The sequence below is a fragment of the Ovis aries genome, chromosome 2 (assembly GCF_016772045.2).
Source record: "Ovis aries strain OAR_USU_Benz2616 breed Rambouillet chromosome 2, ARS-UI_Ramb_v3.0, whole genome shotgun sequence".
NCBI lineage: Eukaryota > Metazoa > Chordata > Mammalia > Artiodactyla > Bovidae > Ovis > Ovis aries.
Window position 1 is genome coordinate 45,914,741 of NC_056055.1, and position 27,623 is coordinate 45,942,363.

Here is a 27,623-nt window from a genome sequence, read left to right on the forward strand (position 1 = left end):
AATTCCATATATATGTGTTAGTATACTGTATTGGTGTTTTTCTTTCTGGCTTACTTGACTCTGTATAATCGGCTCCAGTTTCATCCATCTCATCAGAACTGATTCAAATGAATTCTTTTTAATGGCTGAGTAATACTCCATTGTGTATATGTACCACAGCTTTCTTATCCATTGTTTTGAAAGAGCTTCCAAGATTCTACTTCACATACTCATTCTTATCTCTAGCTCTTTAAACATATGCAATATAGTCATTTTAACTGTTTTAAGGTCCTGAACTACTGATTCTGTAGTATGGGTTGGTTTTTATTTTCTTTTTCTTTGTCGGTACTGGTCACATTTTTCTGCCTTTTGCATTCTTAATAGTTTTTGATCAGGTACATTTGTGGATTTTGCCTTTGTGGATGCTCAAAATTCTTATAAATGTTCTTTAGCCTTGTTCTGGGATACAGGTTCTTGAAAACAGCTTTAGTTTCTGAGTCTTTCTTTTAAGCTGTGTTGACAGGACCAGTGAAGTGTTTTAGACCTATTTTTGTTGAATTATTGAAGCAAAGCTCTTTTGTTCATTGTACTTGGTAGCACAAATTATGAGGTTTTTCCTGTCTGTGAGTTGGAAACGGGCACTATCTTATTTCTATGTGAGCTGTATAGGTACTATTTTCTTTGTTCCTTTTGGTGAGTTCTTTCCTGAACCTTTGGTAGTTCACTATCCCCCTCCCCATCCCTCTCACACACACAGACACCTAGTGATCAGTACTCAAAGACTCAGGGGCATCCTCAACTGAACTCCAGAGTTCATTATGAAATGATCACCATAATAAGTCTAGTGATCATCCATTCTCATATGAAGTTACTACAATATTATTGATTGTGTTCCTTAATCATTTAACACTTATAGAGTGGAAATGAGAACAATCAGGCATTGATCTTGCATTTCTAAAACTCAGTGGGCACAGCTGGAATGCTAATAGGGTAGATTAGAAGCTTGGGTTGTCCAGAAGTAGCTGATAAGCATGCATGTCATTTAGATTCAGTGTAATAATTTGGCTTTCCAAAAGACTTTCCTTAATGAACAAGATAGAGGCTGTGTCTAAACATTAGTAACTGTGTAAATTTCTTAAGAGGTCACTACTGATTTTATAAAACGATACTTATTTTAGTTTAAGGTAACTAGAAAAACAAAATATGCAATTCATAACACTTTAAATGAAGAAAGTGTGGGCCAGGAAGTCAAACCAATAGTAAACTATTCCAAGTCTTAGAACAACAATCCATTCTCCAAAAATTTGTTCAAGAATACTAAGTACTGACTGTGCTAAGAAGCAATCCCTACTTAGTTACATGGGTGGGCTGTATGTTGTTCTTTTCCATTATCAAAACAATTCAATGAAAAGGTCTAAAAATGTACTTCCAAAGTGTTCATTTTATTATACAAATGCCATCCGCTTCATAGCTAATGATCAGATCTCAGAAACAGAGACATTATTCCAGGAAATGGTGAAAAATATTTATTATTAGTCTAACATGTTACTTGTGAAGAAGTGTCTGGCAGGCAAGAAAAGTTCTGTGTGTTTTATTTAGGAATAATTCTGTATCATTTTTTGCTATAGTTTAAATGATCTCTAAGACTTTGTACAAATGTAAATATAAAAAAATATACTGTGCACTGTTATTTTTAGAAGCTGTACTTTTTACTGAGCATAGGGATTATTCAGTAAAAATTTGCTGAATGAATCTGGCTCTAAGAATAAATTTCTTTTAAGGGGAGTTTGCTGCTAAGTCGCTTCAGTCGTATGACTCTGTGCGACCCCATAGACGGCAGCCCACCAGGCTCCCGTGTCCCTGGGATTCTCCAGGCAAGAACACTGGAGTGGGTTGCCATTTCCTTCTCCAATGCATTAAAGTGAAAAGTGAAAGTGAAGTCACTCAGTCGTGTCCGACCCTCAGCGACCCCATGGACTGCAGCCTTCCAGGCTCCTCCATCCATGGGATTTCCCAGGAAAGAGTACTGGAGTGGGGTGCCACTGCCTTCTCCAAAGGGGAGTTTAAATGATACAAAATAATGACTTAGCATTGTAATAAAATGTTGTCAGTTTTATTAAAAGTAGATTCCATTTCTTCACACAAGTAAGTTTTGTGTTTTCTTAAAGCCCATTTTATTGTATTGTTTCATCAGAGTAAGTTGGCTCAGTGAAACTGTCACTGATAAAAACACGTACAAAATTAGCACCAAACATCTATAAATGCAGATAGCCACAGGGACCTTTGCAGTATGTACAATCTCCCTTTACACATACACACATATATTTACAGCTAATAAATAACATTGAAAGTCAAAGCATTGCTGATATATATATATAGTGAAGTCTGTAGAAGTCAGAGTTCCCAGGGCCATACGCTGATCGAATTTATACTTTCTTAAGTTGACGCACCCTTGCTCAAAACCCAAATCCCGAGAATTAATGAATTATAACAATGAAGGGGGATGCCAACAACAGGTCGCACAACATTTTATTTTTAGAGAGCATTCATTCCAAACTGGCTGATGTCAATCCCAGCATTCATTCTACTTTGTACAGGCACAATCGTAGCTCTCAGACGAAGGAGTGTTCCGGCACCACTGGAACACTTTCTACTGCACTGTGTTCTAATGCACCTCTTCATTTGCCTTCCAAGCCATGCTGAGGAATAATCATATATGTGGGGCTTCATACGTGAATATGTGTTCAGACACCCACACGCATTCACAGTTTGGATTTCCAGTAATAGCCTCTGAAATATTTGACTTCTCTATCATTTTATAATAATATATAGAAAAGCATTCTGAAAATATGAGATCTGGTTTATAAATAAATGTTCACTCACTCTTGACTAGTTGTTAAAAACAACAACTTTCATGACAATTCACGTGGATATAGAAATTGATCCTTTTCATTGTCCACAATGGTTTTAAGCACTTATATGACTGACTGTAACTTTTCTCTTTCTTTACTTAGTAAAAACAACCTTTGTCTAAAATCTGTAGGACTTTGCATGATGCAAAGTTTCATCTTGAACACATATTTTCTTATCATAGTTAGGGAAGAAAGAGACATGCTCGAAGTCTGACTGAAGCATGGCTGAAATAAGCCTAAAATTAAACAGTAACTATCATACATTAAAGGACTTCAATGAATATAATTTTGAAAATCTGATAATACAATTATGGTATCTTTTTTTTTTCTCTGTAGTTAAAATTCTGTATCAGCTGATGATAACAGGCTCATTTGAAAAGCCTATCTAGGGAAAAACTATTAAAATATAATCTTGAGACAAAGCAGGAAAAGGAAGGGGAAATACTAAACCATAAACTGTAAAGTTTATTAAGATTTAATTGATCTCAACTTTATATATCTCCTTTAATTTGTAACTTAGTTATGATGCAACCAACCGTAGAGGGTGTTTAAAGGTTCAGTGCTTTATCAACTCTATTCTTCATTTCTATCTCCAAGTCACTAGTTCCTGGTTCACTCTTGAACTACATTCCAATGGCAAGAGGAGAGTAATTCCAAGGAAGTAGGGATTTTGATTGATGAGTAAACGGGTCCTACTCATGCTGCAAAAAATCCTACTTTCTATATTTAGACTTGGAGAAAGCTTTGAGAAGGTTATCAACCTAGAAAATGCAGAATCCCAATTAAAAATGAGATTTTAATCAATTTTAGGCTATGGCTAAACTTACTACATGCAGAGATCTGATTATTTTACCATTTTAAATAACTCATTTTTTTCTCCAAGGACAGAATGCAGTGCTTTTCATATCTGTTATTTGTTTTAATGTTGGAAGATGTGCTATTTGGCACTATACACCTCAAATTGAATTAGTTTTAGTATTTGAGACTGTATCTTAAAATAACTAATAAGACTAGAGCTGGGGTTAATACTCAGGAAAATTCACTTTTCACCATCTAAAGCACTGGACGTCTTTTGTAAAAGTTACTTCATTCTTCATAGAATTCATATGCTGTTCTTTCTTCTGTAGCTTTGCCAAGTTTCTGAGAGAAAACAGAGGAAGAATGGCAATTTATTATCTGCTTAGTGTTTTATAACCCTCTTCCGTCCCTCACCACCTTCAAGATGAAAAAGCAGTCAACCAGAAGTTCAGAACAAAGGTTGTGAGAATAAATCTAATCAGAGGAAGTGGCAGGCTCATAGGAGTCAAAGACAGTCTAGTATTTACTTAGCCATGTCTCGATAAGGAGTATCCTTTTCAGAAGACTGAATTGAATGATTTCAAAATTTAGCAAGATTTCTTACTTCTAAAACTTGTTAAATAAAATACCTATTTTTTTTCCTTTTCTTGTGATATGAGTCTTCTAAAGAGTTTTACCAGAAGATGAGAGAGAAGCTTTTAGTTCACTGACTTAGTCACAGAGGTGAAAAACGGCAGAAGGTTATTAGTCTGAGTCATAATTACCTCCTAGATAAAGTTCAGGAATAAAAAGAAAAAAAAAACAAAACTCCTTAAATATCTGTTGTTTCAGTAATCTTATCATCAGATGAAGAACATATCATTAGACTATCTTAGATAAAGTCTTATAACTTACACAAATGTGACAAGAAATACTTGATAGACAGATAAGAGTTGGTTCCTAATTTTTCAATTTTTTTTTTTAATTCACATTACAGATTAAAGTTGTGGATGACCTTGGGATAATATATACATAAGAATGTTTATGTATGTTTGTACATAATATAAATTCATATATAAAACTTCTTATAAGAGTCCCTTTTGAAGAGTTAAAACAAATATGAATCGCCTCAGATTTGTGACGAAGAAAAAAAAGCAATGAAGCTCTTAGTAGAAGTATACACTTGGATAAAAATTCAATTATTCTCCCTTGCTCAACACCAGTAACTATTCTCCCTTTCAAGTTTATCTTGAACGCTCTTACATTAATGTTTTTAATCCAGATGGCTTCATTTTGTCCAAAGTATATATGTCATAAGGCCATAATGTAAAAAACTAAAATAAGGTAAATATTATACATGTATAGAGAAAGTCTGAAATCCATACTTATCCATTGATAAACTGTATTATAAAATAGAAATTAAAAATAAAAGAGATATGTCACATAGAGCCTTTAATATGCTTTTTCTGATTAGAGAATTCTTCTGTACTTTTGTCTGTAAATGTTACTGGGGAAGACAAACCAAAAGCAATTAGCTCTTCTATTTCCGGATGATGTTGTGACCAACTTTTCCCATTGTTTTCTCGTGTCACTGGCTGGTATGATGTGATCTAAGCTTTCCCCCTTTATACCTACAACCCTTCAGCACTTGCACCTGGCAGGGGGATGAGTGGAGGAATGGAAGTGGCATACTTTGGGAATTCCAGGAGGGGACATGGTGGAGAGAGAGGCAGTCACATGTTCAGTCTCTACTTAGTACTGACGCTCTGGAAAAATTCAGCTGCCAGCTGCCATGTGGATTAAAAGGTCAGGTAGAAAAGAGCCAGGCAGTTGTTTTGAGGTGGAAAAGAGAACCATCTTTTAAACTCTTAAGTCCATAAGCTTTGGGGGTTTTGAGACGGATGCATGGTGGCTGCCCCTTTGGCTCCCTGTCCTGGAATCTGCTGGCACTCAGAATCAAGGCAGACTCTGGTTTTGGCTGATGGTTCACTCCCCTGGGTACCTCCCAGGAGGAGCTGTGCCCATAGCCACAGCGATGGCTACAAACTTGTGATATATGCTCTGCACACAGGTCTGTAAAGGGAGCAGGGCTGCAGTACAGGAAAAAGCAGAAGTGAAGATTTTGTGGTAATTCAAGAAGTAAAATAAAACCTTCGAAGTGCACCAGAGATGGCAAAAAGAACAGGAAAAAGAAAATAGAGGAAGTATTGCTAAAAGCAAATGGACAGGTTTAATGTGCGTGCGTGTGTGCACGTGTGTGTGTGCATGCTCAGTCGCTCAGTTGTGTCCAACTCTTTGTGACCCCATAGGCTGTAGCCCTCCAGGCTCCTCTGTCCATGGGATTTCCCAGGCAAGAATACTGGAGTGGGTTGACATTTCCTCCTCCAGAGTATTTTCCTGACCCAGGGATTGAACTCACATCTCCTGCGTTGGCAAGCGGATTCTTTACTACTGAGCCATCGGGAAGCCCCCTAATGTGTAAATAGAAGACTTTAAGAAAGACCATCTGAAGGTTCCCAACACAAGACTCAGTCCAAGTCTCTAGTTCAGGGGTGAAGGGCAAAGCATGAAGCAGCATCCTTTGGAGAGCAAGTTCAAGATACCCAGAGAGCCTGAGCCCATGATGCTCACCAGCCAGACTTTCTATTCAGAGACTTGTCATGGCATTTCACAAATATCACAGGTGACTTTCCTTTCTGCAGATAAGACATTTTCTCCCGGGAACAGAAGATAACCCTGTGGAAGAAAATGTATGTGAACACAGCATATTGGAACAATAAAAGTGACTATTCAAAAATAAATTCTTCTTTCAGGGTTGTCTGAAACTTACATGATTCTTCTGACTCTTTTGATATTTCCAATAATTAACTATTTATACTCAGGCCATTCCAGTCAGCAACACATCTGAATCAGATGGTTATTTGTGGGCCTAATGCACTGTTTGGCAATAAAGCTCATTCATTAGTATAGATTGGCATACAGATAGCCTGGAGCAGGTTTAAAATCATCAGGCTCTTACCAAAAGATGATACAAGATCAACTTTACCACTTCTCAGTGTCTGCATTAAGGAATTCAGAAAGCAGCCTTCAACTGGCCCTGCTAGAGAAACACTACTCTGTATAGCCTCTCCATTCACAACTTCTTTCCCTCCCCTACTTTGGTTATAGAAGAAAATGACAAAGGAGAAATATATTATTGATCCTAATTTAAAGAGTCATTTTTATTTACAATAATGGTATACTGAAGTTTACAAAATCCCTGTACATTCAGTATGAAAGAAAGTGAAAGTGTAGTCGCTTAGTCGTGGCCGACTCTGCATTCCCATGGACTGCGGCCTGCCAGGCTCCTCTGTCCATGGAATTCCCCAGGCAAGAATACTGGAGTAGGTAAGCCATTTCTTTCTCCAGGGGATTTCCCAACCCAGGGATTGAACCCAGGTCTCCTGCATTGTAGGCAGATTCTTTACCTTCTGAGCCACCAAGGAGGCCCCATTCAGTATAAAAGTTTTAAATCCTCTCAGGCTCTCTTTGCATTTCATTTTATAGATCTATGTGGATTTGGGTAGGGGAGAGAGGATGAGATTATCTTGGAATCTCATGCTTCTTGAAGAGGTTGGTTTTTATTTTAATTTTTAAAAATATTTGGCTATATCTCTTGGCATGTGGGATCTTAGCTCCCCAACCAGAGACGAAACCCACACCCGCTGCGGTGGAAACTTTCAGTCTTAACAACTGAACTGCCAGGAAGTCCTGAGATTCGTTTTAATCTCTGAATGTCCGAGTGGCATCACTAAGTTTCTCTGCATAACTGTTTTGTGCTTGCAGGAATCAATGTTAAATGAGAAGTTGAGATTCTTGACTTCTAATCTCAGCTTTACTCAATGATTGTGGCAACTCAATGTTGTTTATGTTTTCTTTCCATGAAATGCAGAAATACCATTACTTCTCTAGTATAATAATAAAATAATACTCTTAAAAAATAAGAATAATTATCTAGGTATATAGTTTTAAATGAATTGCATAGAGAGCCTCAGAGGGTTTAAAACTTTTATACTGAATGGGGCTTTCTTGGTGGCTCAGAAGCTAAAGAATCTGCCTACAATGCAGGCGAGCTGGGTTCAATCCTTGGGTATAGGTATATAGCTTTAAAAACAAAGCCTACTAAAGTTTCACCTGAATGTTGGAGGCTCCAGAAATACTATTTCTAGGTAAAGACATTTGAGTGAATCAGAAGTGAATGGAGAAAAATTATTTACTTTTTTTGAGTCTCTCCTGCCTTTACTCTGATCTTCCCAATATCAAAGCCGGGGCTGCTCCACCAGTTGGACCAGCTGAAGTAGGAATCGCTAATCCATTTGAGTTTCAACATTAGCAATTCTCCAATATCCACCTCCGTGTAAAGTAGAAAGGAGTATGTCTTATTTGTGGAAACTTCAGGCCTGAATAAAAGATCAACATATTTGGTTAGTTCTGAAAATCAGAATTTTTTCCCTTTTTCTTCCTCCTAAAAGGTAAATAGCTTTATTGTTTGGGGAATATTTTAAAAATGCAAAAAATGTCCAACAAAATACACAAGATGAATGTCAATGGCACTTAGCGTATTTTGAAAGATGGCTACATCCTTTTAAAGTATTCCAACTTTTATCCTAACAATATGAATTATGTAATATAATTCCTAAGAGAAAAAATTCATGAGTCCATCATTTAGAGATATTATTTTCATTTTCATATATTTCCTTCTTATTTGTATTGATATGTGAACATGTGTTTCCTTTGTCACAATCATAGTGTACATGCAATTCTCTATTTTTTCTTTATTCACTTTATGGTTTACCTTCCACTTTTTAACATGCTTTACCTAGTTTTCTATAACTACACTTTTTAGAGGCTAGATTGATTTTATTGATTTGTTGAACCACAATTCACTTAACCTTGCCTCAGTTTTGGACACTTACTTTGCTTCTAATTTTATGCTACTGTGGGTACCACTGTAATGAACATCTTTTGCCTTTTAAAAAATTTAAAGCTTTTTAAAAATTTTTCTGTTGAGTGTACACCTTTTTTTAGGAGTCCTATGCCAGGGGTCTGAGATCTAATGCCTGATGATCTGAGGTGGAGCTGATGTAATAATAATAACAATTAAGTGCACAATTCATGTAATGAGCTTGAATCATCCTGAAACCATCCCCCATCTCCCGGTCCATGGAAAAATTGTCTTCCACAAAACAGGTCCCTGGTGACAAAAAGGTTGGGGACTGCTATCCTATGCCCTTTCTGTTCCTCAAACTGATGGTCAGGGCAGGTAACAGTGTCATGATAAGCCCCCATGCTGAAGGTAAAATCCTGTGGCTACTCACAGGGTAAAAGGGATGTTCTCGCTCTCAGCCACAGTGCCATACAGAGAGATCTCGAAGGCCTGGTTGGTGTATGTATTACTCTCAGTTCCAGAAAAATGTATCTTTACTTGGTAATGGAAGACTGTAGAGAGAAAATCAGAACAAGCTCTGATCAGTCTTTATGGAAACGCCGCAGCACAAACAAGCATGCACTCTCAACAGCAGACTGCATCCTACTAGTGATCAACAGGAAGTGTTCATACATGACTATAAATGTGACTCGGAAAGACTGCTTCATATCTATGCAGTGCTTACTACTAGAATATTCAGGCTTTGAACTCTACTCCCTTGCAGAAGAGTGTGGTTCTAGTGGATAGGAAGAATTCAGGTGTATCTGACTTGGTAAGCAGACCCAGAAAGATCAGGCACTGGGCTTCCTAAACGACTCAGATGGTAAAGAATCTGCCTGCAATGCAGGAGACTCAGATTCTTAACAAAATGGGAGTGTCTTAGAAGGTTTGGTATATTCTTCCCTCTCAGGACTAGTTTCATTTTCAAATACAGGTGGTTCCTGCCTTCACTTAAAGCAGACTTTGTTGTTTGTTGTTTAGTAGTTCAGTCGTGTCCAACTCTTTTTCAACCCCATGGACTGTAGCCCACCAGGCTCCTCTGTCCATGGGATTCTCCAGGCAAGTATACTGGAGTGGGTTGCTATTCCCTTCTGCAGGAGATCTTCCCAACCCAAGGACTGAACCTGCGTCTCCTGTATTGTAGTCAGATTCTTTACCACTGAGCCACCTGGGAAGCCCAAAGCAGATTTTAGGAGTTGGCATCCTTTTTCTGCAAAGGATGAGAGTAAAGAGTTTAGCTTTTGCGGGCCAAATAGTCTCTGTCTCAACCACTCAACTCTGCCATGGAGGCATGAAAGCACCCTTAGTCAATACAGAAATAAATTAATGTGGTTACATTCTAACAAAAGTTTTTTTTTTTTTTAAAGAAGCAGATGATGGGCTGGAATTGGTTCAAGGGCCATAGTTTGATGACTCTGTATGAATGGTTTCAAATGAACTCAGAGCCTGGTACTAATGTGGTGGCCCATGCTAATGGGCACAAGCACAGAGGATGGTGGCAGGCAGAACTGCTGCACAAGGCAGTGCAGTTGTGCCCTGGGCCTTACTAGCAGTGGGAATTAGGAACTCCAGCAAAATGGATTAGTGCAACTTCCCCTCTACCAACAGAAACACAAATGAGGGCTCAGAACTTAGCAACATTGTTTTATCATCTCTATTGCAATGGACAAAATCAGTACATGTGATGCAACAAGCATGATAATAAAAAAATAGGATCAAATCCATTTTCCTATTTATAGCAGTCTCCAGCCTACCTTTGTAAGGCATCTGAGAACGAGTCTTCAGGTACATCTTGCTGCTTCTTTTGGCTCTGACCTTGTTGATCTCGTAGCCCATGTTGTTGCAACGGTTCTTTCTGCAGCTTAGGCAGAGACCTTTCTCAAAGGCTTCTTTGGAATTGCACCGGTAGGCCTTACTTGGATTTTCTTCATTCAACAGAGAGTCAATGAAGAGATGAACGGAACGCTCGTGGGAGCACTTCACTAGCTGGTCCACATCTGGGGAAAAAGAGACACAAGGAACATTTCAACTCTGTGACAGTTCACAATGAATGTTTCATCTTGCATGTCTAATACAGCTGAGATGTGGTGTTAGAACAAAATGATCTCCTTGATTGTAGGTCCTGTTTAAGGAGGCACTCTTGATAGTAGCTTCTTCCCTACCCCAAGAATGTTAAAGTTGCCAATTTTATCAGGAACTTTAGACGCTTCTGCTGTCTTATATTTGTGAGTATGTTTACGAAGCTGTAATAAGGACATCCAAGATAGAAGTTGATTTCCCCCAGTTCATGACACCTTTTGCTTATATTGAAAGTATATAATACCTCTAGATGATTCTGGAAGTATACCCCTAGAAACCACATCATAGGTATAATTGCCATATTAACAGAATAATTGAGGAGTGTGTCACTGTTCATGATATTTACATTAAATTATAGAAATAATAGAATTATTAATAATTATTTCTTTAATTTCTATAATTATAAACATATTATTTATATATTTCTATAAATGTATAATTATAGAATTATAGAAATAATCAGCAATGTCATAAAAGTACAGTTTTTTATCATAAGCTTTTTTACCAATTAAAATTAGTAACATTATGCTGTAAATTCTATAATGTATGCCCCACCCCCAGGAGTATATTGGTTATAGGTAGGTCCCATTGCCCACGAGGTATGCAAAGATCCCTTAAAACAAATCATAATGGCAACCCACTCCAGTATTCTTCCCTGGAGAATCCCATGGACAGAGGAGCTTGGTGGGCTATAGTCCACGGGGTCGCAAAGAGTCTGACACAACTGAGCGACTTCACTTTCACTTTAACATGATTATTCAACATTAAAAACTAATATTAAACTGTATTTTCTTCTTAAAATTTTGGAATATTTATTGTTAGGGAATGGTGATTTGTTTTTGATTTGTACATCTCTTTAAAAGGCTGGCAAAAGAAATCTGGACTAATTGACATGTCCTTTACTTTTAGTAGAACTAAAAATAACTCTACTGGTTTTGCACTGTATTCAAAGTTTAATGTGTAGCACGATAATACTTTATCAAAGGCAAGGCAGTTTTCCTGCCGTATCACTGTTTGTTTTTTTCCCTTTTATTACTGCAAGTGCAGTTTTCAGTGCAGCTTACAATATAATACAAGATGAAACATCTATCTGACCCCAGGAAGTATTGAGGCTCCAAGGTGATCGTGGTAAAATGTGACAGACTTCTTCAAAAACACATCTTGGCTAAATGTATATTCAAACTATGTACTTGTGGAGAATGGCAGGGCACTTGGTCAGTAAGAGTTAAGACAACAACTTACGTTTCGTTAACTTCTGAATTATATTTACCTCCAAGGCCTCTCTCTGCAATCACACGGAGAGCTTCCCCAATGTTACATCCTGGTTGGAAAGTGCCTCCGTTAGGGTAAATGTCGACATGCCCTACTGGTTTCTGGATTCCGATACTTCGGCCAGGTGACCCCCTGGTGAACGTGTGTAAAACATCTACAAAATCCGCGTCATCGGGAGAAAGGCGACTTGGAGCTTCTGCATACTCGAAGTTAGGTCCAGCCGGATCTAGGCCTTAGAGGGAAAGCAAAAAGCCCTCAGAGATTTTTATTTATTTATATATTTGGCTGCATGAGGTCTTAGCTGTGCATGTGGGATCTTTCATTTCATCACGTGGGATCTTTCCTTTGGGTTGCATGAATTCTCTAGTTGAGGTATGTGGCCGGTTGCTCCACCGCACGTGGGATCTTAGTTCCCCCATGGAGAGATGGAACCTGTGTTCCCTTCATGCGAGGTGAATTCTTAACCACTAGGCCACCAGGGAAGTCACTCAGAGATTATTTAATTCCCATTAGTTTTAGTCTCCATCAGTATCACCTTAGCATTCCATTGCTCATCATTTGAATGTAATTGGCAGTCACAGATTGTTATCAGCTCCAATTCTGCAGTGACTGAGTTTTAAATTACTGAGATTCGTAAGAGAAGGCTTATCTCTTCTTCAAAAATAAAAATTTGAATTTCTCAAACTAATCATTAAATAACAATTTTCACACAGGATGACTTGATTCCCTTTTGTGAATTATTTCTGTGCCTGGTTAGAAGGCCTGTAAATGGGGCTGGGCTCTTTCTTCCTCTCTACATAGGTCAAACTATCTATTGCCATTGGCCTGGATGACAGGTCTCCTTTTTCCAAATGGCCTCTGGTGTGGGTCCTTTTTTCTTTTCTCCAGTATTGATGTGAGAGGTGACAGACATGTGTGCAATACACTATCAAAGCACAGAGCAAACGGAGGAGGGAAACAGGTTTCTGAGATGCCACTGGGCTTTCTGTGTTTAACTCTGCATCGTTTCTCTTCTTCTGCCAGTAGATAGTGAGCCCATGAGAGCAAGGGTCTGAATTTTATTTTATTCCAGAAAAAGAGCCCTCCCATGTGATAATCAAATGGCCAGGCATACCCAGGAGGGTAACACACATATGCTTGTTTGACAAACATCCTGATTCTCTTTCAGAGCAACAGGCAATGCAGTTCTTTTGTTTTAAGAGAAAATGGCACTGCTTTCTTACCGGTAATCCTGTTGACCTTCTTATTGGTCAGACTTCCTGCAATACCAGCAGCATGGGCCCCAAGGCTGTATCCCAAGAGATGCACATTGCCCAGGGGATAGTTAAATTCATCCTTTGGAAGACGAACAGAAAAAGGAGTTTTACAGTTCTTTGCAAAATATCAATGCTAAAAGAAATAAAAGTTGAATAGTGTTTCAAATAAATAAATATAATTTTCAAAATAGAGGCAATACTGAAACTTAATTATTTATTTTAATTTCTTGTTACAGGTAAGAGGAACATAGACTATATTGTTGAGATTTTCTCTTTCCTTACTAATATTTCAATTAGAGCTTTCCAAATGTCTGAAATAGAAATGTTGAATTTCCATACATCTGAAAATATATGTATATGTGTATATTTATATATTGGAGTAGGAAATGGCAACCCACTCCAGTATTCTTGCCCAGAAAATTCCATGGGCAGAGGAGCTTGGCTGGCCACAGTTCATGGGGTCACAAAGAGTTGGACATGATTAAGTGACCAAGCACCATATTTATATATAGGTATTTCTCTCTATATATATATGTATAGACACACACATACAAATGTATATTTAACTCATCATTTTCTACTCAAATACCTTGTGTTACTTTATTCTTTAAGGTTACTCTAGCAATGACTTAAAATTGGAAAGTGTTACAGAATATGGGACACATATGGGCCAGCCTTCTCATTCAACAGATGAGAAGTCCGAGTTCCAGGAATGTGATCTGATTTGCCCAAGTTCACTCTCCTGGTTAGCAAAAGAGTCAAGAAAAGAACTTTTATCTTTTAATGATCGATTCAATAAACCGAGCTTATTTTTAAGTACTTGGCTTAAATAATGGCCTGTGAGAGTATTATCTTCATTTCAACCCCAAGATACTTTCCAAAGGTAACTTTCAGAGGATGACCTCAGAGAGTCAAAGTGAATAAAGCTCCTGACCCTCAGCTACTTCATATCCTACACACTTTTCCTGCATTTTTTTCCCTAGCTCATCTCCATCACTCCTCCAACTCTCAACAAAAATTCAGATCTTTAATCCACACTAAGGAATAAGTAATATTAAAATTTTCATCAAAAGATTGGTATTCTAACAGGTCAAAGCCTGGATAAAATTTCCATGTGCCAGCCAACTGGTAGAGAAGGATTCGGCAGAACATGACATTTTTCCTCTGCCCTGAAATAACAAGCTTTTGTCTGTTCTGCCCACTTAGTTCTTGGTCTCAGCAAATCTATTCACCATGGAAATATCAAAGGACAGTGCAGGGCAGGACTATGCTTTATGGATTTTATAGCATTATCATTTTTTATCATAATGCTACTTTTAGCTGAAAAAAATAATGTCTATGCTTATTCTGAAGATATGAGTTGATCCCCAAAATATCTATATCTAAATGTAAAAGAATAAAGGGCTTCCCTGGTGGACCAGATGGTAAAGAATCTGCCTACAACGTGGGATACCCAGGTTCGATGCCTAAGTCAGGAAGATCCCCTGGAGGAAGGCATGGCAACCCACTCCAGTATTCTTGCCTGGAGAATCCCATGGACAGAGGAGACTGGCAGGCTGCAGTCCACGGGGTCGCAAAGAGTCAGACACGACTGAGCGAGTGACACTTTCTCTTTTTTTCCACAAAGGAACAGAAACCAGCCGTTAGTTCAGCTCTAGCCAACTGGTCTGTTCTGGATACACAAGGCTCCTTCCCTCAGTCTTACCGCCATCCAGTTCATAAACTTGGCCACATCCTGTCCCACCAGCTTGGTGTACCCAGCAGACACTGGATAATGCTGCTGGGCCCGTGACAGCCAGTCCACCACGATGACGTTGGAGTCTGGTTCCCTCTTGTATAAGGCAGCCACAAGTTTTGGCACCCAACTCTCATACATTCCTGTCACCTGAGGAGGATGATACAAGCATCCTTAAAATGCCCACCTACAGCTTGTTATATCAATAGATACATATGTCGACCTCATAGATTAAATGGGGGGAAAATCCATAGGAAGCCCATTGGTTCATCAGTAAAACTTCAATAATTTCTAGTATTGAAAGGAAAGATCAGTCTGAATAAGATAAAATTTACAGTAGAATGACAGACTATTTTAAAAGAAATTTAGTTTAAATACTTTCAATTGGGTTAATAAATATTTCCCAACAGAAATATTTTGGGGAATGTGAGTATCCTTTTTCCTTTTTTTTTCATTTTCTTTTTTAAGTTTTTAATTAGAGGACAACTACTTTACAATATTATAATGGCTTCGACCATACATCAACATGAATCAGTCATAGGTATATATAGGTCCCCCCGCTTTGAACCCTCCCACCTCTTTCCCCATCACACTCCTCTAGGTTGTCGCAGAGCACTGGCTTTGGGTTCCCTGTGTCATACATCAAACTCTCACTGGCTATCTGTTTTACATATGGTAATGTATACGTTTAAATGCTTTTCTCTCGAATCATCCCACCCTCTCATTCCCCCACTGTGTCCAAAAGTTTGTTCTTTCTGTATGTGTTGCCTTTGCTGCCCTGCAAGGAGGATTGTCATCATTGCTGTCTTTCTAGATTCCATACCTTTATTCTTATAAAGGGTTATTTACATACAAAATTTGATGTGATAGTGAACAAAATAGTTTTAAACATACTATTCTAACAGAAGATAATTTTATTTAGCAATCTCTTAATACATTAGAAAATTATTAGTTTCAGCTCAGACTTTTTCACCATCCTTTCAAATTCTTGATTATCAGAGTGCAAATTAATGAGGTTTAATTATCAAATTTCCAAAATTATGAGATTGGTCTTGTTTTGGAGATAAGCAAACTGCTATCTGTAATCCTTTGCTTCTTGTTGATAAAGGCCCCCAAATTCAAAGTGGAAAGATTTATGCCATCAAAGAGGAGACACTGAACATCTTGGCAAATATGCTTATTTTAAAATAATCGAACACATTAAAAAAAATACAGATGACAAAATTCCATGCCATCCTGCCAAGAGCCTATACATAGCAACAACCTGTTTTAAATCTACCCACCTCTATTACAACCTGAGAGCTGATCATACTGTAGCCCTAGTAAACGCTATGACTCAACAGACAAAGAAAATTCTGAAATAAATGTCTTAGGCTGCTTTTAAGGGGAAATCTGTAAAACCTGTATTCTTCTTAGAGTAATGCCAATAGAAAAAATAAGATTCTTGAATTCCCAAACCAAGGGACTTCGTTTGAAACTTTGATCTTAGATGGTGGGTCCTTTCAGCTCTGCTTCCTTTATTATTATTATTTTTGTATTTGTTTTCTTTTTTAAAATTTATTTATTTTTTAATTGGAAGATAATTGCTTCCTAATATTGTGTTGTTTTCTGCAATATATCAACATGAATCAGCCAAATACTTCCATTCTGTTTAATCTATTTTGTAGGATAAAACATTAAAACATGAACTCTCGATTCACACCTGACACTAAGAAAGTGGACAAATTTTCACCACATTGCTGTGCTTTGTAGAAGGAAAAAGCAAGCCTGGGACTCAGGAGATGTTGGTTCCAATCCCAGTTCTTCCCCTAATTACGTCTATGAACACAGGCACTGTTTTAACCTTGTCAGGGCTCCTATGAAACAAAGGGATCAGATGATCTGGAAGTTACTCTCCACTCCTAAATGTCTTCTTGTGACCACTTTGGTTCCCAATCTATTTGCAGTGATAAAAGGCCAGCTCTATAAGCTATATGGAAACAGTGACAGACTTTATTTTCTCAGGCTCCAAAATCACTGCAGATGGTGACTGCAGCCATGAAATTAAAAGACACTTGCTCCTTGGAAAAAAAGCTATGACCAACATAGACAGCATATTAAAAAGCAGAGACATTACTTTGCTAACAAAGGTCTGTCTAGTCAAAGCTATGGTTTTTCCAGTAGTCATGTATGGATGTGAGAGTTGGATTATAAAAAAGCTGAGCAGCGAAGAATTGATGCTTTTGAGCTGTGGTGTTGGAGAAGACTCTTGAGAGTCCCTTGGACTGCAAGGAGATCAAACCAATCAATCCTAAAGGGAATCAGTCCTTAAATTCATTGGAAGGACTGATGCTGAAGGTAAAACTACAATACTTTCGCTACCTGATGAGAAGAATTGACTCATTGGAAAAGACCCTGATGCTGGGAAAGACTGAAGTCAGGAGGAGAAGGGGCCGACAGGATGAGATGGTTGGATGGCATCACCGACTTGATGGACATTGAGTTTGAGCAAGCTCTGGGAGTTGGTGATGGACAGGGAAACCTGGCATGCTGCAGTCCATGGGATCACAGAATCAGACACGACTGAGTGACTGAACTGAACTGAACTGATAAGCTATCTCAAGCACGAAGAGAAAGCAAAGCCAAAAAAGCACAAAGGTGATGTGAGATCACTAGGAACATGTTTGAATCTTCTATGAACACATCTCTGTGTGGCTGCTTCCAGTCAGGGTGCAGAGCCTGGGTCTTTGGAAGAACCAGATGCAATGCCCGCCCAGCATAAAACCCTGAAGAATTGGTGCTGCCCTATCTTTCTCCTCTCTTGTAGGTTGAAGGCTAACCACCGTTTGCAGCTGCCTTTCCAGAGAGGATGATGTCATTTCTCCAGAACACAATGCTAATCACTCCTCCTTTTAGCTAGGGTGAGGAGCTCCAACATCACAATTAGAACCCTGTACTTAAACACAAGCAGGTGGCCAACCTCCAGGACATCTGTGGCTGCACTGCCTCCTGGGAAGTGTCCTGGGCACCCTGCATACTAAGCATTCCCTTGGGTTTCTCATGACAAGGCTGCAGAACCTCCTCACTTAGTCCCATACCCTTAAATGGCTGAGCAGCTTACCTCAGATAAGGCAGGAAAATCTTATTTTCTCTCAACCCCTATTATAAGTTTTTTCTGTACTATCAGTGCTTCTGAGTTGGGCAGTCTGTCAAAGGACAAGGAACCCAAGCTACCCCCTACAGTGACTGATACTTTTAGTAACGGCCTAACAATCTTATCCTTTCTTTTTAAAATTTAACATAAGATACGTTTATAAGAAAAAACTATCAATTTTAAGAAAACTATCAATTATAAGAAAACTATCAATAACCTCAGATATGCAGATGACACCACCCTTATGGCAGAAAGCAAAGAGGAGCTAAAGAGCCTCTTGATGAAGGTGAAAGAGAAAAGTGAAAAAGCTGGCTTAAACTCAACATTCAAAAAACGAAGATTATGGCATCCAGGGCCATCACTTAGTGGCAAATAGATGGGGAAACAATGGCAGACTATTTTCTTGGGCTCAAAAATTACCACAGATGGTGACTGTAGCCATGAAATTAAAAGACGCTTGCTCCTTGGAAGGAAAGCTATGATCAACCTAGAAGCATATTAAAAAGCACAGACATTACTTGGCCAACAAAGGTCTGTCTAGTCAAAGCTACGATTTTTCCAGGAGTCATGTATGGATGTAGGAGTTGGACTACAAAGAAGGCTGAGCGCTGAAGAATTGATGCTTTTGAACTGTGGTGTTGGGGAAGACTCTTAAGAGTCCCTTGGACTGAAAGGCGATCTAACCAGTAAATCCTAAAGGAAATCAGTCCTGAATATTTATTGGAAGGACTGATGCTGAAGCTGAAACTCCAATACTTTGGCCACCTGATGCGAAGACAAAAGACCACTCATTAGAAAAGATCCTGATGATGTGAAAGATCGAAGGCAGGAGAAGAAGGGGACAACAGAGGATGAGATGATTGGATGGTTTCACCGACTTGATGGACATGAGTTTGAGCAAGCTCTGGGAGATACTGAAGAACAGGTAAGCCTGTCATGCTACAATCCATGGGGTCACAAAGATTCAGACACGACTGAGTGAACAGTAACAACAACCCAACAAAGGACTGGAAAACAAGGACCCACCTTCTTCAGTTCCAAAAAGGTAATATTTCCTAGCTTTTTTCCTTCTCAGTTTCCTTAAATCAGTACTAATTTTTAATAGCTTTGATTCACAGGCACACACGGAGAAGGCAATGGCACCCCACTCCAGTACTCTTGCCTGGAAAATCCTATGGACGGAGGAGCCTGGTGGGCTGCAGTCCGTGGGGTAGCTAAGAGTTGGATACGACTGAGCGACTTCACTTTCACTTTCCACTTTCATGAACTGGAGAAGGAAATGGCAACCCACTCCAGTGTTCTTGCCTGGAGAATCCCAGGGACAGGGGAGCCTGGTGGGCTGCCATCTATGGGGTCGCACAAAGTCAGACACGACTGAAGTGACTTAGCGGCAGCAGCAGCACAGGCACACAGCTGCCCTTGAAGTCTTCCTTGCCACCTGCACCTGGTGGTCCCACTGAAGAAGCCAGGTTGTTCACTGCAATGCCTACATGAGTTGTTGCACAGACCACCTAGTTCTGCAGAGTGAAACAGTCCCATAGCCAGTGGCCCAGCTTCTGAGCCCAGGCACTCAAAAATGTCAGGACACATGTGAAGAATATAAGTAGTCTTATTAAGCAGTGGGGCTAATGATAGAAATTACCACTATCTACTGATACTGGGTGAGTCATGTCATCTTAGTGTGAGGAGGAAATATTTTTCAAAAATTCCTAAACTACAAAATTCTCTCAGGGTTAAGTTGAGATACCTGAGATATTTAATTTATTTCTGTCATATGAATGTTAAGCTTAAACTTTTTAGAAAAGTATTAAAAGCTAAGTTCTAAATATAGCCAAAATGTGTCTAAAATAACCAAAGATTATATTTTCCAACATAAACCTCTTAAAATGTAAAAAAAAATCTATGTCAAAAATTTGAAAATGCAAGATATATAATATGCTCCTGAACTCTAACAAATATATGTGTTTTGTTAAAATAAATATTCCTGTGAAATCCGTTAGTTGTTGCCTTCATCTTTATAAAAGTAATAGCAATTGTCCTACACTGTCAATAACAAAGGCACTTAAGTTCTGTATGAAAAAAAAATCAGGAGTAGAAAGAACAACCATTAGTTGATTCATCTCATTAAAGTTGAGTATCTATTACCACATTCACAAACTCTGGACATAATGGAAAGATAATATTTCTTTAAGCATCTATTTTATCTAAGTTATTTTTAATGAGCTATAAAAATCTGTTCATTAAGGACTGAAAATATTGAAAACAAATTAGTTAGGTAAGAACTATACCATATAAAGGGACTAGCGGGTATATTTAAAGAGAACTACTTTTTTCATATTCTTGAAAAGTAAATATAAGCAGTTTTCACCTTTGCTAATCATCTTGCATGACAGTTCCCTGGCTAGCTCTCTTTCATCTCTAGAAAAGCTCCCTAAAGTTTACAGTTGGAGAATGTTGGGAGAGGAGGGACGTCCAGTCTAAATTCATTTTTTTAACAGATTAGTAAACTGAGGCCCAGTGGCGAGAAGTGGCTGGATCCAGTCGCAGAGCTAGAGAATGGCAAAGCAGAACACAGTCTCTTCCCTCCACCCCAGCCCTCTCCTCCCTCTCACAGGTCATCTTCCTTAGGAAAGGACTTGGGCGATGCACCAGATGCATCAGTCTCCACCGGTTCCTCTAACCTACACTCTGCTCTGTACTTGAGCAAAGGCTAGGGGAACGGCCAGTTTGAGGTCACAGCTAGGCACCATGGTAAACTGAAGGCTAGCACTGTCCAGAGGAAGTACCCATGTGGCTTTTCTTATATACTTTTTAAAAATTTATTTTTAATTGAAAGATAATTACTTTACAGTATTGTGTTGATTTCTGCCAAACATTAACATGCATCAGCCATAGGTATATCTATGCTCCCTCCCTCTGGAACCTCCATCCCACCTCTCTCCCTATCCCACCCCTCTAGGTTGTTATAGAGCCTAGTGTGAGTTCCCTGAGTCATACAGCAAATTCCCATTGCCTATTTTACATATGGTGATGTATGTTTCCATGTTTCTCTCTCCATACATCCCACCCTCTTCTTCCTCTCTCTCCCACGTGCATAAGTCTGTTCTCTATGTCTGTATCTCTGTTGCCCTGCAAATAATTTTATCAGTACCAGCTTTCTAGATTCCATACATAATGCGTATGGAATTATCTTTCTGACTTACTTCACTCTGTATAGTAGGCAACTTGTTGCTTTAGATTTCTCAATCCCCACCTGAGCCAGAACTGTTTTTATTCAGTTTAAAGCAAAGTTATCACTGGGAACCCACATCACTCACTGGGCTCTCAACAAGCCTGTTAGAATGCTTAGTTCATGCCAGTCTACTCCTACCTAAAGAAGAGCCTTCCTTACCGTCCAGCCATGGATCACCACAAAGGTTTTGCTGCTGTGGTTGAAGTGACAGTTAGCCACAGATTCCGTCACTCCAGGAATGAGGTGGCAAGTGTCCTCAGCTGTGTCTTCGGGAGTCCTGAGAGCAAATTTACTTTCAATGTCTCTAAAATCTTTTCCTCTTGTAATCCCTGAAAATGAAAAATTGGATAGGAGGTTAATTAGAGGGTGGTTTGTTTTATTTGCTGGACTAGTGTGCTTTAGATTCACAAGCAAATACCACTAATGCTATTTTTGTTTCTAAAGTAAAAAAAAAAAAAAAAAGTAGATTGCAAGAGAATGGTTGATCCTCCAGTGGTACTCAAAGTTGACAGTGCTCCAGTGCTCAGTTGTATCTGACACTTTGCAGAGGATAAGATAGTTGAATGGCATCACCAACTCAATGCATATGAGTCTGAGCAAACTCCGAGAGAGCGAAGCACAGGGAAGCCTGGTATGCTGTAGCTCTTGGGGTCACAGAGAGTCGGACATAATGACCGACCAACAAAAACAAGCAACAACAAAGCTTGTTTGAGGGAAGACTGTTTCCTTTTCACTACACTATTTTTAAAAATTTTAACAAGAAGAAAAGTTAGAAGCATGGGGACATTTTGTATGGAATTATTCCTCCCCACATGGCAAGATACATCAGTTCAAAATTGCTTTAGTGATTTGTTCAGAAATATCTGTGCTATGTATGAATTATGATTAATTCTTTCCCCTAATATTTCTTTCCTCACTTATGTCTTCACAGACTTCCACACAAAACCGATGCTTAAAATACTACAGCAGAGGCGGTTTTGGAAAGAATCCACTCTTCATTGTTAAGCCCCGACTGAGTCAGGAGAGTAAGAAAACTCTGGCCTATTTTTGAGTCTCTGGACAATACTTCTAAATGTTGATGAATCTTCACAGGGTATTTGTAGGAAGTACATACTATATCATAGTAAACATCTTAAGTAAATTTTAAGTAAATTGTATTGCAATTTACTTTTGATTTTGCCCAAGAAGTTATTTTACTGTTAGAAACTGCCTTAGAAAATTTCAAGCTAGGTTAGTTTCACCCACATCACTCTGTATCAAATGATTTATGTTTCCCTTCTTAACAGTCTTATTTTAATATGTTCGATCAGCAAGCTTTTTAAAGCAGAAATAACCTGAACAATCTGGCAGACAGATCTCGCCCACCACCTGGTTGCTAAACTGATATTTAAGATTATTGCTATGCATAACTCCAGAGGATAAGAGTCACTTTTAGTCTATTTTTTTTCTAGATTTATGCAACATGGTGGCCCTAGAGTTGCTGGTGGTTTTGAAATGACTAAGAATATTCTTTGAAATTATTAAGGCAGGATTTGTATATTTCTATGAAAAAGAAAAGTCTGTTAAATCTTTAACTGTTGTACCAGATTACCATATGGATCATTCAGAGCTCCAATTTCCCACACCATCATTTCTATGGGCTACATAGCTTGTAAAGAAAAATAGAAGAAAATTCATACATTTACAAGAAAATTTGTATTTGGAAACTTCTGTTTTGCTTTTCACGGATTTTTTTTTTAAGTTACAGAAAGCATAATGAAGCCTTTGACAAGAAAACAGTACCCCTCTATATGCTATGTGATGTTTTCAATTCTTTGTCTATTCTGTATATGAAATTATAGATGCTACTGGTGTTTAATCAGTCTTTCCCTCTCCTTGGTGTTCTGACACATACCAAAGGTATTTCCACATACCTGGTTGTTTGTAATCACTTAAGGATGTCTTGGCATTCTAAAGATGAGTGTGGTTTCCCAATTTCTACCAGCCCTCATACAACTGACTTAGGCCAGGAAGAGTTAGGGAGAAGGATAGACCCTGACTGTGGGTCAACAGTATGTTTAGTCATCATAATATATACCCTGGGGATTGCTCCTGGCTGGCAGATTGAACTGATTTGACTCAACTGCTACTAAGGAAATTATTGTTTTTTATACATGGAAATGATAATAGAAGGACCTTTCACTAGATCCCCTTAGAAGTAAAGCCACCTTAGAATAGTGTGTGTTACAGGGGAAGTTGCCTAACATTTAATCCTTTTTAAGGCCTCTGTTCTGAATTTGACTCATCATATTAGTAACATCACACCATGAGATGTGTCCTCATCAAACACTAAGGGAGATTTGGGGGCATCAGGTAAGTTACAAGTCAATGCATTTCTTGACTATGTAATCTTCATCTCTAAATTCCTAAATAAACAACAAAAAATCAAAGTGTGTTGACAAAGGCTAGGAGTTATCTTAACACAGATAATAACTCACAGAGATGAAATTAGGTCAAGTCCAAACCCTTTAAAGGTATACTTATAGAAGGTACATTATAGGAGGAGCATTGAGCATCCCAGAAAAGTGACTCTAAAGGCAGTTCACAGTTATCAGATAAATAAGATTAACATTTATATGAAGACATGAGGTATATGAGCTCAATTATAATGCCATTCTCTTAAAGTTTTTACTTCCTTCCTTTCTCTGTTTGTTTTTCCTCTCTGACACACACAAACATACACTCCTAAATAATGTCATCAGTAATTCACTTCTTCTCTGAGGCTGATGGTCATAATTATCAGCTCAGCTTCTATAGAATGCTGACCCCCCGCTCCCCACCAAAAAAAAAAAAAAAGGTTTGGGGAAAAAAATCAGTGTTGCTATCTGAATGAACTGATTGGAGTTTTCAGACATTCTAATGTAGACAAGCCGCTTGCTTACCTAACAAGCAGATTGACTTTCCAATTTTACAAAAAAAAATGTTTGCAAAAATATCAGCTGTAAACTCTACAGCCTAATTTCTCCTCCTGAAATAAAGCAAGAAAGGATGGTTGAGCTAAAAATACACCGCCAGAAAGAAAGTGAACATTTCCTGCTGCCAAAATTTCCCCGGTGCCTGACTCCCACCTTTCCATACATTAATCAATCATGCTCTTGCTGAGCTCTGCTTCATTTGAAGGTGCTATGTGCTATTTTGCTGTCATCACTCATCATGTTTAACTCAGATATTAGCCTAGAAATTCTCTATGGCCAGTCAAACAGACTTGTAGCTACTGAGCTCTTCAAATTTCCTAATGAGGCCATGCAGAGATTGTGGTGGCTCCAAGAAAAAAAAAAAGAGCCTGAGGGCAGTGCCCATATCCTCATATTTTTCTTAGAAATCGAAAACAGAGAAGTATAGTCAGAGCCCAGAGGTGGTGGTACTTACCATTCCCTCCTCACACTTGTTCGTTTCTACTCTGAATGTCTTACATTCCTACCTAAATTAGTTTGGAGGAGAGAGCAGAGAGTTGCTGTGATAGAAGAGGCATTATGTAAAGAGGGGATGGGGGTTAGAGTGAGAGTGGGAAGGAAGGATGGGGGGGATTAATTTCAAGTCCATTTCCAAATGATTCCTCCCTTACAAAGCATTTATAGCTAGGAAAAACAGATTGATTAAAATCCAATTTAATTCCTTAATCACTTGTGTCTATTTGCATGGAAGAGTAAGGAATTAAAGGGTCTAAGAGGATTTTGAGTCTGGTCTAAATTCCTCATTTTAGGACTGAAGAAGCAAAATCCAGACAGGTGACACTTACTAGCCCAGTAATTTAGGGTCCTGAATCTCTCAGGGAGTCTGACAAAAACTGTAAAACTGTGAATGACACTTATTTGTGTGTGTTTCTGGTCTAAGTAACATTATCCCGTGATGTACTATCTGAAACAAGAATTTGGACTTTGTTCCAACCATTTTCTCAGATAGTGTAAAACACACATGCTACTTGGTAAGATGTTTGCCTGTGTGTCTGGTCAGTCGCCCTAGTTCTGTAGGACTCTGTGGGACCCCATGGGCCCTAGCCTGCTGGATTCCACCATCCATGGGATTTTCCCGGCAAGAATACCCGGCTGGGTTGCCATGCCCTCCTCCAGGGAATTTTCCCGACCCAGGGATCAAACCCATGTCTCCTGAGTCTCCTTTCTCCTGATGCTGGGATAGACTGAAGGCAGGAGGAGAAGGGGACAACAGAGGATGAGATGGTTGGATGGCATCACCAACTCCCTGGACACTAGTATAAGCAAACTCCGGGAGATGGTGAAGGACAGGGAAGCCTGGTGTGCTGCAGTCCGTGGGGTTGCAAAGAGTCAGACACGACTTAGCGACTGAACAACAACAAATTGAACCTCCAGTGTTCTCAAACTGATCTGACAGAAAAGATACTTTTATCAGCTTTCCTTTTTTTAACCTATGAAAAATGCTATTTCATGTACATCAGAAACTAACAAAACATGGTAAAGCAACTTTACTCCGACTTAAATAAATTAAAAATGTTATTTCACAACTCTGTGCTGAAATAGCAAAGTCAGGGACAAACTTAGTAGCAAAGTCAGAGACAAACTTCACTATAAAATGAGCCACTGCAGGACGTGCCGCCTGAAAGCACATCCAGGAGACACGCCCCAACTGCAATTCCACCAAAGAGAAAAGAAAACGTTGCCTCTTTTTATGACTTGCTTCAGCTACCTTTTTAGTTCTGCTGTGTGTTAGCTGAACCAAGGCTCAAGTTACACAGGCTGCCTCTATTGTGGGCAGGTCTCGGGCTGGGCGCTCTTCTTCCCTGCAATAAACTCACATCTGGCCTGGACGCCTTATCCCTGGTGAGCGGTGACTGGGGTTCCGCCAGTGGCCTCCCCGTGGCGCCCAAGAAGCCCCAAGAGCTCGGACCGCACCGCGGGGCAGGGCGCCCGAGTCGGGCTCAGCTCCGAGAACAGTCCGAGGACAGTAAGGGTAGCCAAGCGCAAACCTGGCAATCTCCAAGTCAGCGGTCAGATTGCTGGTCGCTCTGCCACGTTTTTCACGGCGGGGGGTGGGGGTGAGGGGAGCGGTGGTCAACCCTTCACCAGGTTTGCTGGCAGCTAAGTAAAGCCGAGGGTACAAGAGTGGAAAATGGACAGCTTCCCCGACGCGCCAGTGCGTGCAGGACCCCGCGTGCCCAGGACTTCGCGCCCCGCGTCCTCTCCTCCACGTCCCTCCACGTGGAGAGCAAGAGTGTCCAGGGTTGGGGTCAGTGCCTCCCCCCGCTCCACTACGGGCCGGCTTCTCCAGAAGGGGCCACTTTTTACTCGCGCTCTCACTGGCTGGGGCTGAGCTGCGACCAAGGCCAAGCCAGGGTCACCTTGGCCCCCTTCATTTCATTCCAGGGCCCCTGCAAGAGGAGAGGTTAAAGCAGGTCACCGCGGGCAGAGCCCTTCCTCCCGCCTCCGGGCCCCGCCCCTCACACTCTACCGGACCTACCCGGCTCATTTCCCTGTAGAGCCCAGGCTCCAGGGAACTCAGCCGCAGCTGGAGTAGAGAGGACTGCGCGCGAAAGAGAGAAAGGGGAGTTGGGAGCCGCCCCAAAGAGATCGGAGGAAAAGTCTCCTCCGTGCTCCTTCCAGATCCCACCCCCGCGACCCTATCTGAGGCAAGCGCTCGGGCTAGGAGAGGCCCCGGTGCTCATCGCAGCCCCTTCCTACTTTCTTTCCTTCTCATCCTCACAACGTGTGCAAATGGCCACTGAGCCTATTCTGCAAGTGGGGAGTCTGCGCGCAAAAAACTTACTGTCGGCGGCGACCAGCCCTCCGCGGGAGACGGTCAGACTCTGCAGCCACACGCTCAGAGCCAGCAGAAGCAGGACCTTGCTCTCCATCTCGGGGGATGTCCCTCCGTAGGAGATGCGGGGCACCGGGCGCGAGCGCGGACAGAGCAGTAGAGCCGCTGAGCCCGAGGCGGCAGCAGGCTGGAGCAGCGGTCTGGCGCGGAGCAAGTCACCCTTTAAAGGGGAGGGTGGGGAGCTAGAAGCGGCAGGTTTCCCCGGAGGAGGAGGAGGTGGGGGAGGAGAAAATGAGTCTGACACTGTTTCCACTCCACGGCTGCTTATGTGATTGGAAATATGCAAATAAACCTCATCACCTATTGGCTATAAAATCATAAGTTGGGGGGAGGATACTAAATTCACTTTCAAATATTTGAGCAAACTGAAATGCGGTTCAACTCTGCAAGGGAGAAGAAGGGGAAAGGGCAGAAGGAAAAATTTTACTTTCTCTAGGAGGGCAATTTGCTTTT

At 40.0% G+C, this 27,623-nt stretch overlaps 1 protein-coding gene across 4 annotated transcripts; it reads right to left on the bottom strand.

The window, feature by feature from the left end:
- Window positions 1-2,129: 2,129 nt before the first annotated feature.
- Window positions 2,130-27,369, bottom strand: LPL (lipoprotein lipase). 4 transcript variants are annotated; one of them, NM_001009394.1, is given in 10 exon segments: window positions 3,990-4,031; window positions 6,300-6,404; window positions 7,925-8,107; window positions 9,026-9,146; window positions 10,389-10,631; window positions 11,984-12,217; window positions 13,209-13,320; window positions 14,947-15,126; window positions 21,501-21,670; window positions 27,120-27,369. In NM_001009394.1, coding segments are annotated over 10 exon segments (1,437 nt in total). In that variant the 5' UTR covers window positions 27,208-27,369; the 3' UTR covers window positions 3,990-4,030.
- Window positions 27,370-27,623: the final 254 nt, after the last annotated feature.

What these genes read in the sequence shown, in the direction of transcription:
- LPL (XM_060408796.1), bottom strand. Translation starts at nt 27,207, where the DNA reads ATGGAGAGCAAGGTCCTGCTTCTGCTGGCTCTGAGCGTGTGGCTGCAG. An exon ending in TTCTCAGATGCCTTACAAAG is followed by an intron (nt 9,147 to 10,388) that starts GTAGGCTGGAGA and finishes TTCTCTCTACAG; the next exon opens with TCTTCCATTACCAAGTAAAG. An exon ending in GAGAACATCCCTTTTACCCT is followed by an intron (nt 8,108 to 9,025) that starts GTGAGTAGCCAC and finishes TCTTTTATTCAG; the next exon opens with GCCTGAAGTTTCCACAAATA.